Source organism: Diadema antillarum, unplaced genomic scaffold (assembly GCF_040938485.1).
Source record: "Diadema antillarum isolate AM-2024a unplaced genomic scaffold, OU_Dant_1.0 seq00000956_RagTag, whole genome shotgun sequence".
Taxonomy (NCBI): Eukaryota; Metazoa; Echinodermata; class Echinoidea; order Diadematoida; family Diadematidae; genus Diadema; species Diadema antillarum.
Genome location: NW_027271804.1, coordinates 654,893 through 674,853, shown reverse-complemented (window position 1 = coordinate 674,853; position 19,961 = coordinate 654,893). Strand labels below are relative to the sequence as shown.

General features: G+C 40.4%; 1 protein-coding gene across 1 annotated transcript in view; it reads right to left on the bottom strand.

Annotated features, from left to right (window-relative positions):
- Positions 1 to 842: 842 nt before the first annotated feature.
- LOC139741831 (dnaJ homolog subfamily C member 13-like) overlaps positions 843 to 19,961 on the bottom strand; it is a 59,478-nt gene continuing 40,359 nt past the window's right edge. Inside the window, exons 34-53 of the mRNA XM_071652412.1 lie at positions 19,064 to 19,199; positions 18,306 to 18,490; positions 17,605 to 17,679; positions 17,245 to 17,361; positions 16,299 to 16,478; positions 15,250 to 15,417; positions 14,411 to 14,524; positions 13,544 to 13,660; positions 12,689 to 12,964; positions 10,433 to 10,532; positions 9,367 to 9,441; positions 8,621 to 8,821; positions 7,723 to 7,804; positions 6,981 to 7,023; positions 5,677 to 5,847; positions 4,622 to 4,801; positions 3,533 to 3,673; positions 2,490 to 2,630; positions 1,611 to 1,710; positions 843 to 993 (exon numbers count right to left, since the gene is read on the bottom strand). Of these exons, the coding sequence (XP_071508513.1) occupies positions 896 to 993; positions 1,611 to 1,710; positions 2,490 to 2,630; positions 3,533 to 3,673; positions 4,622 to 4,801; positions 5,677 to 5,847; positions 6,981 to 7,023; positions 7,723 to 7,804; positions 8,621 to 8,821; positions 9,367 to 9,441; positions 10,433 to 10,532; positions 12,689 to 12,964; positions 13,544 to 13,660; positions 14,411 to 14,524; positions 15,250 to 15,417; positions 16,299 to 16,478; positions 17,245 to 17,361; positions 17,605 to 17,679; positions 18,306 to 18,490; positions 19,064 to 19,199 (2,700 nt within the window). The 3' untranslated portion in view covers positions 843 to 895. The remainder of the gene's footprint in view (positions 994 to 1,610; positions 1,711 to 2,489; positions 2,631 to 3,532; positions 3,674 to 4,621; positions 4,802 to 5,676; positions 5,848 to 6,980; positions 7,024 to 7,722; positions 7,805 to 8,620; positions 8,822 to 9,366; positions 9,442 to 10,432; positions 10,533 to 12,688; positions 12,965 to 13,543; positions 13,661 to 14,410; positions 14,525 to 15,249; positions 15,418 to 16,298; positions 16,479 to 17,244; positions 17,362 to 17,604; positions 17,680 to 18,305; positions 18,491 to 19,063; positions 19,200 to 19,961) is intronic.

Below are 19,961 nucleotides of genomic sequence, written 5' to 3'. Positions count from 1 at the left end.
AGAGATACTCAAACATTTCACCTACAGCACGAGCGGAGTTGTACACGAAACGGGGAACACATTTCACACATATTCTTTTGTACACTTCCGAGACCGTGACACAACGTCTGCGTGGATTTTCGACTTCATAACGGATATTTCTGTGTGTTTATAGGTCTCAATCAATCTGTTTACCACTTCTTACAACATGCATCTTGCTAAATATTTCCATTAGAATGTGAAGGCTTTAAATTCTCTTAGATTTGTCTCATGCTTTGGTCTTTGCTGGATTAGTGTGCAGGAACTGCCTGCAAAAGGTGATTCTCGTTCCACGGTGTATATATGGAGAAGGAAAATCAAAACTTTGACTTCAATTCGTTGCAGCTTCCTCTATTTTCATCGCTTCTTCTTCCACCAAGCACCACTGCCGTCGAGAGACAAATACTGCATGGCCAAATTCCAGGTCACATACTTCAGAGCACAAAATCTCCCAACATCACAGTCAAAGTTTTCTTTGTTTGTGTGCTTGTGTGGAATTCCGTCCCTCTCGCAGCTTTATATAATTCTCTTCCCTAAACTGATACACTAGCTTTGGCAAACTTTCGGCGCACCATTACAAGAGTTCTTCTGCTCTGTTTCTTACCCCCTTCCATCCTCCCTGTCCCTCAGGGAGTCTCATCAATTGGATGATAATCCTCCCGTCCTCATCAGTCCATCCCTCTATCATTTAGTCCATCTCTCATTCCACTGTCCACTGCTGTGTATTCCTCTCGGTGTCCCTCCCCTATTCGTCTATCTGTCGTTCGTTGATACACGTCCCTCCATTCTTCCCTCCTTCACCACCCCATGTCATCCCCTCATCATCCTCCTCTTCCTCCTCCTCCTTCCCCGCTGTCCTACATCCAAAGAGTGGTCTCTACTCCACTTGGTTGTCGTGGGTGGTGTCTACTGGGGGTGGAGCAGTGGAGACGCTGGTCGTTGACCCTTGTGTCAGATACCCTGCAACTCCGGGACCTGTATTATTATTTTTTTTAAAGAAAGACAAAAAATATTTTACATGTGATTGTTAGTCATGAGCGGGAGAAAAGCCTGACCCGCATACTACTACTGCTGAATAACTCAGTCACTGAATAATTTAGTTAGTCACTTTGACCAATCAAATTTTTAGATTGGTCCATCAGCTGTCAGTGAGAGACATGTATACATGAGCTTCTTTGGCCGGTGCTCTGTTTATTGTTTGTAACTTCTGCTACCAAATGCTGGCAGCAAATTTTGGTAATTCAAAGATGCAAGTCAAGAAATTCATCCAACATTGGATTGGAAGAATCTAACATTCCATTTTGCATCGTGACTTGAGAAGAAGAAGAAGAGTCAAGAAATTTGAACTATTGTAACTCTAGACACCCTATCACACTTCGGTCGGACAATCCATTCAACACTTGGTTTGACTAGTCTCGCATAACGAACTTCTGCTACAGTAACTCCTCTTGCAGTAACTACAGCCAGAGGGCCAATGGCTAAAGGCAAAGACACAAGCAGCTACTGACGATGAATCATTCGGTACTTTGTGTGAATAGAGTCGAACCCAGTACAAGAGAATGACTGAAGAGGTTGACATCCAGCATTCTCACCTGTGAGGTACCCGGCCACGTTGTTGTCGCTGAGAAAGAGGTCGTGCCTCTGCTCTTTGTACGTTGCCCACACCGAGGACTTTTCGAGAAGGGAGTTGACCTGGTTCGGCACGAAAGAAGACAAGATACAGATAGCATTCTCAGTAAAGATTACATTTTAAAACAGTGTTGATCATCACAAGAGAAACATACATGGCACACAATGTATGTCATGCTACAGTGTTTATCAAAACATCTTTCATCGCTCAATATGAATGTCCTATGGAACTGTTGACCAAATGCCCCCACTGTTTTACTCTGTCTTTCTGGTCATTAGATAACAGACTCACAAGAATGGATTTGGAAAGGAGGGTCTGTAGCTATGAGATTGTTTTGCCTGTTACTACTGAGGATGGAATGCTTACACATAACATTGCTCTCAGTGAGACTCGGGAATCTAACCTGATACCCTTCGATCTAGAGACAGACACGCCATATCACCGCCATTGAATACAGATTGAGATAACACTACAAATGTGCCAAGTCACCAAGAAGCTGTGATAAAGTCACTTAACATTGATTTTCTGATTTTGGTACGATTAAAGTTTTGAAACAGGTGGAGGAGCTTGAGAGTGTTTTCTTGAGGAAGGAGGATGCCCCAAATCAGGTGAGGTGGCGAGAAGGTGTGAGAGCCGTTGCTGTTAGAGTGAGGTAAATCCAGCAACCCCCGTTCCTGAGGACAGACCCAGATGAGAACTTGATGAGGATGACAAAACTTTCCATGATATTAAATTTGTAACTTCCCATTTCAGCAACACCATTATCCCTCCTTCCTCCTCCCCTTCCCCCACCCCCACTCCCCTACCACCATCCCTATATCTCCCTTAGCTCCCAACTCACCTTCTCTCCATGTTCCAGGCTTAGAGCCATGGCCTTCAGTGATTTGACGATCTGTGCCTTGGTTGCTGCAGCGTTCTCAATATTGCTCAGGTTGTTCTCCAGTAGACTCAGCAGATACGGGATGAGGCCACAGCTCAGCGACTGGACACGGTAAAAAAAAAAGAAAAAAGAGGATGGTCATTTGCGACTACCAAGCTCAAAACCAACAAAAAGTAGGCCAAAATGATCTCCACTTTTCTACAAAGCCTAAAGAGCAAGTTCTAGGCTTTAAAATGACATATAACTTGTTAAAATGGGAGCATCCTCACCCATTCAATATGTAACTGAAACGAGAAACCATTTGGAGGTGCAGTTTAATAGGAAAGGGAGATATCAAACGGATTTAAAGATTAGGGTGACTCAGGCATGCTGTGCAGAAGCATCAGAGAAGGATGTTCTATTTCACAGAGAAAGCAGCATTTGTCAAAAAAAGAAAAGAAGAAATGGTCCGGTAAAACCGCTAATATCTCACATTTGGCTTCGCTTTCACCTGCCAAATTTTGACAGTAGGTAGAGAAAAGATTACTCTTCCAGCTATAAAAGTCAAACATTAAAAATCTGGACCGGTCAACTCAAATAATATATTTTGGTCCATTACAGAGAATTGTAATCTGTGAGTTTTGTTCTTTTCACAGTGCTGCTTTCCAGAGAAGCTAAAAACAAAAACAAAAAACAAACAAAAATTAAACTAAAAACAAAAACAAATACAAAAGCATAAGAAAAAAACAGAATTATCAAGGAAGACTCCACTAAACCTGTACACGACACCCCACGGTCCCTTTACCTAGGCTGTTAACAATCACACCCCAAAAGCGGGGTCACTTCAAAGAGTACTCGGGGAAAAATCTTGTGTGTTACATGCATCCCAGCGGGTCACGATACTTTCTGAAGTGGGGAAGCTCTTGTATTCCTCTGCCAAAAATAATGTGAAGGAGTAATATATTTTTGAGGAGTCCACCACCACAGAATTGAGAGGAGACTGTGCAGCCCGGTGGCTTACATACCTGCTCGACTAGCTCGGGGTGGTTCTTCTGAAACATCTTGTGGAGCAGGTCACATGACAAGGCCGTGGTGTCTGTCCGTAGCTTCATGGCCGCCAGGATGGGGCCGATGCAGTCGATTTGGGCCAGGCTCCTCACACAGTTCTGTACCCAAAGACAGGGAAGGAGCGACAAAAGTGAGAAAATACTTCTTTTTTTGTTCTTTCACTATAGAAAGAGAAACATAAAATGTGACCTCAATGAAAACATTTGTTATCTTCACTGTTTTTGTTTCCTTGTTATTGGTATTTTTTCTTTTTGCAAATTGACAATTTCTTAACAGCTTAAGTCATAATGGAGCTGAAAATTTAAGAATATCACACAGGAAAACTACTTATTTTCTATCATTCCATAATAATAATAATAATAATAATAATAAATATCATTTATAAAGCGCTTATTACGATGTTTCTAAACGCTGAAGAAAAATTAGGAAAAATAGATTCAATCATGGAACATATAAAGATTGAGATACGATGAAACGCAATACAATATACAAAATACATAAGATAAACATTGTAAGTTATAACGTATAGAACGAACTTAACATATATACAGACTGAATATAATAAATCAATACAAATTACATGGCATGAGAGAACAGATGAGTTTTCAGTGATGATTTGAAGGAGTCTACTGTTGGAGCTTCACGGACGTGGATGGGCAAGTTGTTCCATTCAATCATCCATAATCAATTCATCTACTTCCGTTGTTACTGTTGTTGCAATCTTATACTTGACATCATGCTTAGCATTCTTTGTTCTTTCAAAAAGGTGAATTCGTCGACACAGAGTACTTTGAATAAAGCAAAATTAAAACCCTGAATGTAATCTCACACAGCAAGTTTCACCACTGAGCAGCACGAGGAGCAAGAACAACTTATTCAGACAAAAACAATTTGAATTGCATAAAGTATCCAAGTAGCATGTATTAAATAATTGTTGCAACTTGAGACCACCAAGAAAATATTACTATTCAGAACACATTTTAACCATGCAACAAACGCAATGGACGAGACAAACTACTTTCTGTGGAGAGGGCGAAAAAGCTTACATCACTGTTTGCGACGCTGTGTAGCACCATGAGCCCACACTTAGGGATGGCATCGTTCTGGCTCTTGAGACATTTTGTGATGGAGGGGAGGTGGCCAAGCTGGGGCATCTGATCCGCCATCGTTGGCTGGGCCGTGAAGAAGCACACCACGCCTGTCGTAACCATTTCCAGTGTGTCGCCCTGGGGAAAATTGTCATGTTTCAAGTTCATGTCGTCATTTTCATTTTCCAATTCATTTCATTTCATTTCTTGGTTCCTGCAACTTTTTCATGAACATAATCTTATAAAGAATATCTGTAAAGATGATGAAAATAAGGATAACAATCATTTCATTTTATTAACTGGTTTCTGCAATTTTTTTTCATTAACAAAAGTCTACAGAGAAAACAAATATACAAGATACGATGAAACTACATGTAAAGGTACACTTGAATTTCTTGTTGAAAATTAGTATAACATAATACAGGCATAATCATATCATTATCAACGCAATGCGCAAGATGAATACGTTTTTTAAATTTTTATTCCGATTCATTGTTTGTGCATGGTTTTGTAATCACAACTTTTCAATGCACAATTTATGGTTGGTTGTCAAGTTCCACATCAAAAGTACCGGCTAACATTGGTACATGAGCAGGATATAAAAAATTAGAACCACAGAAGGAAGTACCACACACAAGGCTGCGGTCTAAAGCAAAAGCTAAATGATTATGGAGCTCCAATGAACTAATACCAATGAGATGGAAACAATTGTAAGAAAATTAATTTTTGTTATACCAATTTAATGTAAGCAGCAAAAACACGAATGGGAACAATCCCTAAATTGAATCTTAAAACCAACATCAAAACCAACATGCCTGATCTACAAGGCTTACAAAAACCAGTATCTTTACTGGAATCATACACTGAGCTGTAACAGTGGATGTTCTTTTACCTGAGAAATGAACACACTGGAAGACACACAGCAAATAGAGCAACAACAGCCAAAAAAAAAAAAAAGCAAGATACTCTTCGGCTATCTGGAAAGTGACCACAGCACTGACCACTGCACTGACCTCTGGGTTGTTCATGCCGACCAGCTGGGTGAACTTCTCCAGGAGTTCCACCAAGAACTCCTTGGGCTTCCTCAGGACCCATGTGGGCTGGGCGATGAAGAGGCGCAGGTAGACGCCACCTATCACCACCTCACCGCTGAACTGACTCGTGATGGAGAAGTCTTCAGGAAGCTGTTGAGAAACAGAAAATATACCTTGATTGGACGAAAAATCTAGTCTAGTGGTATTGGTCCATGAATATCAGATATATACAATTGTATACAGTCAACCTTGCCAAAGTCAAATCTATTTGGACTGAAGAAATAGCTTCGACTTCAAGAAAATTTGACATATGAGGGATTAACATTAAGAGAATATGAAGAAAAGATTTGAAAAGACCTTTGACCGAGGTGTTGATTTGACTTATGCGAGGTCAACTTAGGCAAGGTTGACTGTATGTACAGTTTTTAAGGGCAGCGAAATGAAGAGAAAGCACGACAAAATCTGAATAAAAACATACAATAAATGGAAATGACAAAGATACAAAATACTTGTATTCTATCTAATATGACTCTCAATGACAGGAGATAGTTCAGATAATGAAAAAATTAATTATGAATTATAAAATCTCCAATTTTTCAGCCATATCACCTTGGTCTTGCAACTTGATCGAGATATTGCAATGAAAAAAGACACACACAGGACCCAAATATATCATTCTTCCTGAAAATTTTGCACTGGAAAATAGATTTCCATTTCTCCGAGGAGAGAGAATGTAGGGAGAAAATGTCTTCAGAACATCTTGACCATAATATGAGAACAGTGTTCGTTCTCAAGGATACCAAAATTGATGACACTAAAAACACCCACATCCCATCACATTGCAATAGACCTGCCTGCAGTAAGCAAAGGTTCAAATAACCACAAATTCAAAGCAAAACACAACAGTTGTAAAACTAGATATTACTCACCTATCTAATCCAAGTTGCTTTTATATTAACCCGTTGAGGACGAGCTGATTTTGCTACAACACGCATTTCCCACAGACACTTGCCCGAGTATACTTGGGACTCATCCTCAACGGGTACCAAGCTCCATTGAATGTTTAGATTTTTTTTTTCAATGCAACGCAGAAACACTTCAAGCACTGTCCATGGCATCGCTCATTATGTACAAATGTAATTCTGTGTCCCATTATGTTGCTATTCTCACTGTGAAGATGATACTTCAAACTAGCTTAGTAATACTGATGTGGACCTTCAGTGTTGGCAGCACACACTAGTGTACTAGCTGTAAACAAAATCTGAAGAAACTGGACGATTTACCTTCCACGAGGCATCTGCATTTTCTTTTTGCTCTTTGTAGTGTCTGCAAAAAAACATAGAAATAGAGAAACATATAAGAAACAAAGTTACCTAAAAGCCACAACTGCCATTCTCACAGCAAGCAAATCTGTGATTTAGGTATTTCCTCAAACCTAACCCAACAGGCATATCCACCAGGTACATGTACCTGATAAAGTCCCACAAAATGAAAAGCACCAAGAAAACATTTTGTTTTTGTTTGTATTTCATTTGCTCCGATAAGTTATCGTATGGTTGTATTATGTGCTGTTCATGCTGGCTATGTAAGAGTGCCACGAGCATCATTCTTGATGGACTTCAGCACATAATAAGAGGCCACTATTATTATTATCATTAAAACAGTGAGTAGTGCTCAATTATGTTGAGGAATATGAGGAAGGAGAGGTATAAGAATGCTCTAATTGACTACAATAAGACAAGATGTCACCAAAATATGACTTCTTTATTTGTGTGTTCTCCGATTACTTAGTTTCTTCTCTGATTAACAAATACAAAACAGCCTATTAAAACAAAACAATTTGGGATAATTACATGCATCATCCTTGCACAGCTTTTCCTCAATGTCTGACCTAATTACTAAGGCTCATGCCTAGATATGACCAAGTTCCTTGACCGAATTCAAAAATGTGTTCAATATTCCTAGGCAGCAGGTGCTTGGCTAGTAGAAAGGGATCAAAGCCCCCCCCCCCCCCCCCCTTCTCACCTGTCCTTCATCTTGGTGATGATGGCCGAGACCTTTTCCCTGGACTCATCATTCCAGATCAACTCCGGGTTCTCCTGGACACCTGTCCATCAATACAGACAAAAAGGCAGAGTCCAATATTACAAGTTATTTATCATTGGCACTTATCTTCGGAGCTCCATGCAAAGGGTCAGAACATCACAGCCACTAAACCACACCCACTGACCGCATCAACTCGCCCACTTACGTATATGTTAACAGTATTTACACCATTGGAATGAAATAAAATCAAACAGCAGAGCTTATCTTCAACCACCTGGACACACCTGATCCAAACTACAATTTTCAGAATATTGAACAGGTACTCAAAGATAAGAATATTCTGTGAAACTAGAGAAGCACTCTGAGAGCGCAGATCTCCACCAAGTAGCTAATTTCCACCACTGATTCTGTTCTCCAACAGAGATCAGTGATTTTCAATCATATTATTGTATTCGTGCCGAAAATTGCCCCATTTCCCAATATAGAAGCCTTTTGTTACGTCATCAATTTCCAGCTGTGCAGCGCGCCTCGCCCTAGCAGAAACTTGAGCACGCACTTCAGTGCGTGTATGCAAACCTCAAAAAATGTGCAGCTTGAACTCCAAAGTTCATTGGCCCTACCTACCAAAATACTGAAAATCCTTCATAAAATCCGTAACAATCCCCGGATCACTGCTAAAATTTAATCATCTGTTCCTTGTGTCACTCTCAACCTTTCCTGTAAGTTTCATCCGAATCCGTTCACAACTTTTTGAGTTTTTTTGCATACAGAAAAACAAACCAACAAACAAACCGACAAACAAACCGATACTGAGGAAAACATAACCTCCTCCCTGGGCAGAGGTAATAAACTCGACACAACCAGCCGTTTGACTCACTCTCAAACATGTGCACGCTGGCCTCTGAGCTGTCCCGCATGGCGTCCATGAAAGCGGCCGGGAGGAACTTGATGCAGAGAATTCGGATGCGGGGGCCCACCAGCTTGTCGGACTGCATCTTGGCCAGCAGCTCGGCCGTCTTCTCCCGCACGGTGGGGTTGGTGGAGTTGCAGAAGAGGTCGAGCAGGTAGATCAGCCCTCCTGGTGTCATTAGCGGGGCATCGGGAAGAGATAAGGAGCAAAACAGAGCAACGGTCAGTAAGGGGATGACCATTGAGTATTACATGTAAAGATGCCTTGCAGAGTATTTTTTCCATTTTGTTTAGTAACTCATCAATTAGCAACAGATAGTGAGATACATTTACAACACAAATGGCAAAATTTACATATCAACGTAGGCAGGACGTCACTAAAACTAGCATGCAAGACAAATGTTTCTGTGAGGGAGGGAATGAGTAAAAGCAAATGCCCTTGTGTAGGCTAACTGGCAAATTGGAATAATGAGGAAAAGATATATGATATCAGTATATTTCAACACTAATGATCAAAATTATCTCTCACTAATGATCTTAAAATACTCCAAAAAAACTCTTTATCTTGGCTGATGGCATCAGCCGGACAAGTCACTAGGTAGACTCTTTTTCGATATATTGCAAGCAAATTCCAAATGGTGGATGATGGATTCTGAGCCCTTCTTAGAACTATGTTTAAGCTTTAACAAAGGCCATGAATAGATGTGCACTCACCCTTGGAGACGATCTCCTTGACGACCTTGGTGTGGGAGACCAATGCAAATAGCGTCTCCAGTACTGACAAGCACCCTGGGCAGTAAAAAATATAACATTGACTTGAAGAGGTTTCCAAGAAAACAGAGTGCAATACATGGAACCATCCTACGAAATGATATGATTTGGTCTGCAGATCTGGCTGAAAATTGTGTACTGATTTCTTTTGGTCTTCAGATGTCGACATCGTTGATATTCTGAAGAGGCTCTGAATTAAGTTTCTGCAGGCCACCAATGGCAATAAAACCGTACGATGAAAAAAAAAAAAGATTCTATGGTCTATAACTATGACAAACAGTGATCATGATGAGTGCATGAACACATTCAAAATGTCAAGGTTCTTGTGAACATAGGGTAGAATACAAAAATATTGCCGACAGATTTAACCACAAGTCTTCTCCTCAGCAGTAACAGAGGATGTGGTGCGTCCTGCTCGCTCTTTCTACCCAGCGAGATACTTACCAATCATAACATAAGCTGAATGCAGGTTAGGTCTACATTTAATGATATTGCCCTACAAAGAACATATTTGTATCACAACTAAATTCAGCTTCAACCAACCTTTATATTCGACTGGCTAGGATTCCTTGAAGCTTAATTTTGTTGTGATATATACTTTCCCCAACAAATGAAAGCTTTCTGTAACAATATTTTGTGCTGGACCAACTGAATATGTTTTTTCAAAGCTCAGGCAATATAAAACAACGTCTTACAGACTTATAGCCATTCATTAATGTTCTGTATATGCCATATATTTTGCGAGTTTAAATTTTTGCAAATTAGGACTTCCCGACGATTTCGTGAGTGGTTAAATTCGCAATCATGGAATACTGTAATGAATGGAGATATGTATACGTGTGCGTAACATTTATATCGGGATGAAAGTCATAATTTTCGTGTGTCTTTAATTTCGTGAATAGCACCTGACTTACGAAATTCACGAAAATAAAAACCTTGCAAAATATTTGGCATATGCAGTATACAATTTTAACTTTGTATATCCCGTCTCCCTTCTCTTATAGCTCACCTGAGGGAAGAGAGTGTAGAGTGAGGAGGATGTACCCAACGACACCAGACTCTCCAATATTTGTGACACAGTCTTGGTTTCCGGTCACATTGCGGATGACCTTGCAATACAGGGAAAAGATGTAGAAAATTATAAAGCAAGTCTGGCATAAGAATGCTTGCTCCTGAAAGATGTAACACAAATCTGAAATCAAGATTGTTGAACACAAACCAAAAACAACAAGGAAAAGTAGAAATTACGCGGTGCGTAATATATGTCCCCGCCGTAAGTAGCAATATGTACTATACAGGTCAAAAGTCAAGGTCAAAGGTCAAAGAAGTCAAAGGTCAAAATTCTGCGTAGAAGTTTTGAAGCCCTCACCTAGTGCCATCACATAAAGCAAACGGAATCGAAATTGGGTTAGAAATGGCGAAGGAGTAGCATTTTGTAGCCAATGTCCAATAAAATGTAGGTCAAAAATCAAGGTCAAAGGTCAAAGTTCTGTGTAGAAGTTTTGAAGCCCTCATTTAGTGCCATCACATAAAGCAAACGGAATCGAAAACGGGTTAGAAATGGCGAAGGAGTAGCATTTTGTAGCAAAATGTACAATACAGGTCAAAATCAAGGTCAAAGGCCAAAGAAGTCAAAGGTCAAAATTCTGTGTAGTAGTTTTGAAGCCCTCACCTAGTGTCATCACATAAAGCAAACGGAATCGAAATCGGGTTAGAAATGGCGGAGTAGCATTTTGTAGCCAATGTACAATATGGGTCAAAATCAAGGTCAAAGGTCAAAGAAGTCAAAGGTCAAAATTCTGTGTAGAAGTTTTGAAGCCCTCACCTAGTGCCATCACATAAAGCAAACAGAATCGAAATCGGGTTAGAAATGGCGAAGGAGTAGCATTTTGTAGCAAAATGTACAATACAGGTCAAAAATCAAGGTCAAAGAAGTCAAAGGTTAAAATTCTGTGTAGGAGTTTTGAAGTCCTCACCTAGTGCCATCACATAAAGCGAACGGAATCGAAATCGGGTTAGAAATGGCGAAGGAGTAGCATTTTGTAGCAAAATGTACAATATAGGTAAAAAATCACAGTCAAAGGTCAAAGAGGTCAAAGAGGTTAAAGGTCGAAATTGTTTGTAGAAGTTTTGAAGCCCTCACCTGGTGCCATCATATAAAAGCAAACGGAATCGAAATCGGGTTAGAAATGGCGAAGGAGTAGCATTTTGTAGCAAAATGTACAATACAGGTAAAAAATCAAGGTCAAAGAAGTCAAAGGTTAAAATTCTGTGTAGGAGTTTTGAAGTCCTCACCTAGTGCCATCACATAAAGCGAACGGAATCGAAATCGGGTTAGAAATGGCGAAGGAGTAGCATTTTGTAGCAAAATGTACAATATAGGTAAAAAATCACAGTCAAAGGTCAAAGAGGTCAAAGAGGTTAAAGGTCAAAATTGTGTGTAGAAGTTTTGAAGCCCTCACCTGGTGCCATCATATAAAAGCAAACGGAATCAAAATCGGGTTAGAAATGGCGAAGGAGTAGCATTTTGTAGCAAAATGTACAATATAGGTCAAAGGTCAAAGGTCACAACTGAAATTCTGTGTACAAGTTTCAAAGCTCCCATGTAGTGCTATCATATAAAGCAAAAAGAATCAAAATTGGCTCATACATGACAGAGAAGTAGCAAATTGAAGATTTTGATCACACATGGACGCACACACGGACACAAGGACACACGGACACACACACATACGGAGCCCGTTTCATAGTCCCCTGCTCGAACTCGTTCTGCGGGGTCAAAAACAAAACACACAAACACACACACACACAAACACCCTCACATTTCGCGACTATCCAGCAGGGAGATATATAAATTTGATTTAGAAGTGTTGTTTGAAGAAATATCTCGTTTCTCACTGCTGTGTTGCACAAACGAAACAGAAATGCTGCCTTGCTGCCTTGCTGCCTTGGTGTAAAGATGAGCAAGCAATGCCACAGGAGGAATTCACCTTCAATTGGTTTTACCGTGACTACAGTAGCAATGAATCCAGGAGACAGCTTACAGTGGCTGGTCTTATTGTGAAAGGACAAATTAGGTTGGGTGGTTTCCATACTATGGGCCCTGTTACATCATATCCAATTTTTAGTAATAACTTTGTTGTCATGGCAACAGGCAAAAATCCTCAAGATGATAAACTGTTGCTATGGTAACATCCATCACTGTCACAGTTACATGTAAGTTGCTGTCATTAGAAAATGTCTGTATCTGAAGAGGCCCATATACCTCAAGGGCAAGAAGCTGCAGCTGTGTGGCACCGGTCAGCCGGAGGAGGGAGAAGAGGAGTTTGTAGTGACCGTTGCACTGGATCTCGGTGCCTGGGTTGTTCTTGATGACCTTGGCCAGGGCGTCCAGGGCCATCTCGCAGTGCTTGAGCCGCGTGGCCTGCTGGCTGGACTGGCTGGTGTCCACCTCCTTGGCGGTCAGTGCCATGAGGGAGTGGAGGTACTGGGCCTGGGAGCCCAGGAAATCTAGGAGTGCATTGGTAAAGCCTTTGGCATCCTGTAGGGGGTTGGAAGAGAGAGAGAGAGATATTGAAAAGGGGGAGGAATGATGGATAGCGCCCTCTTTTGACAACTGGGAAACCTTTGAGTACTGCACAAATCACACTTTTTTTTCTCAGCAACATTGATGCTCATGCTTTAGCTTCCGATCAGTGCCTCTGATCTTAACAAACTACTGTGAGTGGAATAGAATTTGGCATTGATAGTTATTGTGTTCCATACACAGCTTAATTCATCTTCATACTATGTATCTAAACTCATACCAAACATTGTAATCTTTTTATAGAAAAAAGCTTAGACCAATTAGGCACCTTTAGGAGGCATGTATGCTCCTAGATGACATTAGGTACAATTAGAAAATCGCACTTTTATAACTGATGAATCTATTTCTGCTCAATATCTGAACAAAAACATTGGAAAATGAACAGTACAGCAACCTAGACTGACAATTTTGCAGAAATTACACTGCTGTACTTGTAACTCCACAAAATGCACATCCACTTTGCTCTTTTCACTTTCAGAGTGACAAAAAGAACCTAGTTTTGAATGAAAAAAGGTCAAACAAGAGATTCATTACATGGAGAGGGAATGTTGGCATGTCGTTGTAGATTCTGACGAAAATGTCGCCGACGATGAGTTCCTTGGAGTGCGAGGTGAAGGTGAAGTCGGCTCCAAACTGAGGATCACACTCGCCCTGCAACCATAAAGTAGTAACAACAACAAAAATATATTTACATATTCAAATCAATTATTGTTACATCAAGTGGTTTTGTTTTTCTTTTCATTGATAATGTCTGAACAAGACCTTTTTTTGGTTTCACATGGCTTTTCCTCAGACAGTGAATAATCAGCGTTAATCTATGCTGAGGGGTGGGGTACATGCTGTTAATTAGTTGCAATTAAACATGTCTGGCTGCAAGAATGATTGATTTGATCAATAAATATGCAGCTTCCATTGCTGTAGGGGATTGGGGCCATCGCTGGCTGTTGGGCGGAAGCTCAGTAGTCTGGTGGATATGACGCCTATCCAGTAATCAGGAGGTTGTGTGTCTGTATCCCATTCGAATATGTATGCCCATGATATGTTATTATTGCCATTCCTCAGACACTGAATAACTGGTATTTATTTATGTCGATAGGAGGCAATTTAATGAGATGAGAACAAAATATAACTTATTATTTCTGTTTGAGAATTTTATGTTCTGTGACTCATCACTAAAACTTCCAAAAAAAAATATTCCTATTCCTGAAAGTCTCAATATCAGACTACAACAAATATGATTCTTAGGATAGAAAGAAAGATTGACAATCAAAAGGAACTTATTACTGTCTTTACCATGATCTCAACTTGCTTTACAACAGACAATAAAGAGGTGAGTCTATTTGCCTAAACAATATGTACGGACAAATACGCCACTTTTATCAAGAAATGATGACTTCTTACCGATCTTATCATGCTGGCCTGTTGTTCCTTGGCGAACTCTACCAGTTCAATCCTGGTGGCATTGTCCCACAGGAGGTAGGGATTCTCTGTGTTACTGTTCAGCATCTTCAACACCTGGTAGGAGAAACAAGCATAGATGACAGGCTCATTATCATCTCCTAGCAACCACACCTACCAGCAATCAATACCCAGCAACATCATCTTTTATCTATAATTTATATCTCAACACCTAGTGTGTAATAAGCAAGTGTTCAGGGACACCATAGTCGTGGTCAATATCTTTATTGTATTCAACTAGACAACAAAAATACCACATTTCCATCGCTGAAACTTGCTTGCAGTGAATAACTTTGATCTGACACTCTAGTATCAACAATATCATCATCATTTTCTTTGTAACACGTACAATGAACAGTAGGTTGCCAAAGGTCTAAAAATAGCACTTACTGCTAAGCATATGCTAAATCAAAAAAGGATATGTCAATACAAAGTATGTTAATGTTACCTGGAAACAAAAATACCTACACCTCAATATACAAAACAATTACGTGTGGTAATGATCTCATTTACAATACAGCAGATGGTTGTCTCTACAACAAGCTTGCAAATTATTTGATATTCAGCCCTCATTTAGAAAATTTTGCAGGAACATCAGTGAACAGTAATGGTGATTTGATGCTACAAATGGACCCTCAAATTAACCAGTTGAAGATGAGTTTCTGATCCTGAGTACACTTGGGCAGGTGTCTATGGGAAATATATGTTATAACGAAATCAGCCCGTCCTCAACAGGTTAAGAATGGACTTAGTTCCAAGTTCCCAAGGATGCTATAGATTACCTGGTTTGGGTTTTCAGAGCTAAGCTGGCTGGCAATGTACGGAGTGAGCAGGGCATTGAGGGACTTGCGAATGGCGGGGTTTTCAGGCGTGGCCTTGTCGCCCTCCTGGTAGCCGGCTATCCTGGCCAAGGCGGTGAAGCAGAGCCTGGCCAGAGTGTTTGCCACTTGCTGTGAGGGATGGATGGATGGATTGACGTGAAATAAGAGAATTTGCGGTCAGCCTTACCAATGTACGAAGAAAAACTAGCAAGATTCAGCCAAGCTTGAGAGCCGAGATTCTATTGACTTAACAGATTTCATCAAACAAAACTCCAGAAGTCATGATGCAGTATTTCATTTCATTTCATTTCTGTTAGAACTTATCACAAGCTTACTGTTGTATGTTTAAGTCATGAATACATGAGCAGATGAGAACATTAATTCTCTTCTGGTCCTAACATTATCAATAGGCAAGAAATGGGTATGGAATACAGTATATCCACATATTTCGCCTGGCTTTTATTTCCACGAGTCGGGTGCTGGTCCCAAATTTAATAATACAAGAAACTATTACCTCCGATACCAACATGAATGTGACGAATACACATACACTTACTGGTATGTAGTACACAGTACAAGAATAATTGGCATGAAACACAGTTTGCCGCATCAATCGTGTAAATTCAATACGCACATTTCTTGATTTCTCTGTCGACTGCGGCACTATACTACACAATCACAGATTCAACCACTCGTGAAATTGTCCAAAAGTAATGGCACATAAAAAATGAGACTTGCTAAAAACTGCACACGGCATATATCTAGTGAGTCAAATTTTTCACAAATCAGGCCTTCCTGAAGATTTCGCGACACAGAAATTTATGCCTGTATGTCACATGTACATCAGGAACAGAGTTGTTATTTTCACAAGCTTTAAAATTCACGAATAAAATTGCAAAATTCCCGTCAATAATAACACCTTGAAATAGATGGTGTATACAGTACATGTATACAGCACATCCAGCAAGTGATCACAGATGGAGATAGATGAAAGAAGACTTGGCCCCCACCTGTTGGTTGGACCCCTCGCTGGCCTCCACCCCACTCTCATCAAGGGTGAAGTCGTACTGGAAGAGGTAGAGGAGGAGGTGCCAGAGAACCCCGGCCTGCTGGAGGTGATCCTGGAGGTACTTGTCCACGGCGAAGGCACTCACGCACTCGGCCGACACTGAGCACAGGATTTGCAGGTTCTGACCAAAAGCACACACAGAAAGAAAAAAAGCTCACATTTACTGTAAAACCAGAAATGTTTGTGTGCATTAAACTAAAGTGAATTTTTGCGAGGAGCCAAGACTCACAAAAGTAATATGCACACAAAAGTTTTTGTCTACACAAGGCATTAAATGCCAATTGGCAATCTCCAAAACAAGTTACATGCTGCAAGAAAGGCCAACGGCTCAAATTTGCAAAAGTTTAATGCCACAAATGTTTTTAGTTTGTGGTACCTCCTTGATGAATATGTGGAGGTGGCATCAATACACAGCTTCTGTACACACATATGTATGTACATACTACGTGCACTGAAATATTGACATACACAGGACAGTTTGGGCAAAAAGGTCTGTCAAATTTTGTCGGTCCATAGATTACCTTTGATATATTAATTGACATTATTCTCTGCTGGTATTTTGTGCACCTCATACAATTCAGATGTCATCCGGTCAACATCAAACAGGTATGTATGTGTGCATGCATTATGCATTTCTTTGTGTATATATATAAATATATACATATGTACCAGCTGTACAAATGTATGTATGTACAAAAGGTAAACATGTACATGTATCCACGTATCTATCTTTCTATCCACTTACCAGCTTATCTTCTATCTATCTGTCTATCAATTTATCAACTATCCAGTTACCTGCCCATCTGTCAATCTCGATAACTATATTCATTTTCATATCCTTCCATCTTTCTACTTTTCCATCCATCTATCCGCCAAAACTGCCTCACCTTGTAATAGAGCGTCCTGCACAGATCTTTGATGATGGCTGGGATCTCCGTGATGCGGTCCCTGCATCCCTCAAACTGGGCCGCCACCGCGTAGCACTTGATGACATAGATACACACCTGTTGTTTGGAAGCCAAACAAAGGGATAAAGATGTAGATAATATTCATATGTGAGCCCGTGAATGAGAAAGATAATACTGAAATGAAAGAAATATATGCATATTCTATAAATTCAATACAAAACATATGAGACTGGCACTTGGTCACTCGTGATGGAACCCGAAATTTCAATTTAGTTTATTTGTTCCTTGATCAAAAGAGTAAGAAGTGACAAACCAAATAATTGCATTCCAGACACTCACCTGGACGCCCATGTCATCCGGATTGCTGGATGCGCTGAGCACGGCTACACACCGCATCAAGGCGTCTTGCAGGGCCTATGGGTTGGAAGGAGAAATAAATTCCCTTAGTAAGTTTGGCATCATGAAGTATTTATGTGTCTACAGTGCAATTCACACACAAATTGTCTTTTACACCACGTCTACCAAAGGTGTTAAACTCTAATGTAAACATAACTTAACTTCTTCAAAAGTTAAATCCAAGACAGTGACAACAATATGATTAGCCAACCACGTATTGAAAAAAAAAAATAGAAGAAAAGCACATCAACTTCTATTTGCCACACTAATCAAACTTCGTATACCCAATGTTGACACACTGACAGAGGCATGCAAATATTTCAAAATAAACTGAATCCATTTTGTCAGTAATTACAAAGCATCACTTTTACTGTAGCTTTACGAACAGACACTTCACACCCCCAAAAATGGGGAGACAATTACAGAACCAGCACATGCTTTAACAATCTGAACAAATGAGAGGGTTTAAAAATGTTTTTTAAAAAGTCAAATCACATCAAAATGAGATTTTGTCTTCATTTATTTACATCTGCACAACCAGCTGACAAGAAACAGATTAAGTCTGCTGTAAACACCAGCCCCTGGGGAGACAGCAACCCCTGGGCAGAGACCAACTCCTGGCATCCAGGGCGAGAACGACTCACCTCGATGCCCTGTTCTCTCCTCAGCTCCTCCGCATTCAGCGCCGAGCAGTTGACGGTGTGGAAGGCGAGCTCGCTGGCGGCCGAGAGGAGCGGGGCGGACTTGGAAAAGAGGGCATCATCGTGCGTCTCCATCTGGATGGTCTTGATCAGCATGGGGTAGCCGGCGTACTTGTAGGGCTCCAGAACTGCAGCAGAGGGGGTGCAAGCAGGGAGAGAGGGTGCAACTACATATATCAACTTGTCTCAAGACAGAGGTGATCAAGGGCACCTGTTTTTGGGTGGTGACAAATATCACAAGTTACCCCTCCCATGACCACTATGTTAGAATTCTATTGGCACTGAACACAAACAATTTGTCCAAGGAAAAACGTAGCACAACATGAGCTGATTTAACCAACAAATATTTAATCATAAAAAATGAATAAGCACATCAACAGTCCACATATTAATCTCATGCATACCCCGAATCCTCCTGCACATGAATACAAGCCTGTTACTGCGCAGGTTTAACTGGTTGAAACAAAGCAATCAATCCACCATGCTTCCATTCTTACGTTTGTTTGTTTGTTTTTTTTTCTTCCTATTTTCACACAAACAAACAAAAAATCTAATCATGAACAGTCTTCCAAATGGGCAGCTGAAAGAGAAGACACATCGCAGTCTTCATACTTGGTTTATACTATAGCACAGCAAAGCTGCACCCAGGCAAAAACAATGGTACATCTGTTACCATGGCAACCGCATCAATGAGGTCTTACCTTCCTTGTAGCGCTCAAAGAGAATGCTCTGCGCCCTGAGGATGAGGACTATATTCTCTGGGTTGGGGCCCTCTGTCAGACGGGAGGACTTGCTGCACAGGAACTCATAAGCCTTGTTGACCAGCTCAAACATGTCCTGGACAAAGCAGAGACACATGAGATAAGATATAGTTATCTTCTTCTATTCTTACATTTTTGGTACAAAGTCTCAAACAAAACTAGGGCATCCTTCTTGAAGAGGCATTAAGGCCAAAAAAAAAAAATTGTTGCATTGGCGTAACATGAGATTTTTCCAATAGGGTCGGTCGGGCGGATTTTTTTTTTTTTTTTGCTACCTGCATTTTACGTGTAAAACTCGTGCTCAGCTCAGTAAACAGTTACAACTGCTGCACCGAATGTGCTGTGTTCATCTATTCTACAAATCATTTATGAGGCCGATATTACTGGAATTATACCCCTTCACAGAATTTAAAGATGTTGAAATCCCTATCCTGAATGTTTTCACTTCATATTTTACTATTTTGACTTAGATAAGATAGATGCAAATTGACCCATATGTACGATCTTTTCATCGCACACGGCGATCTCTATTACAGTCCCACATATACAGATTCGTGTAAGTTCTCCACACAAGAAACCTATGGCAAAACTGTGCACAATACATCGCAGTCTGAATGCTACGTATACACTGAATAAATCTTGTTAGAGTACGTGTCCGTGTTGGAAACAGATGACGTACTGATCAAGGAAGGCTTATGCGAGGCGCTAGATCTCTCCCTCGTACATAATACATCCGATATCCCCAGAGCCGTTTCCACTTCCGGGTTTGTGCGATCGCGATCGCAATCAACAAGATATTTGATATCGATAGCAAAAAAAAATAATAAAAAAACATGGG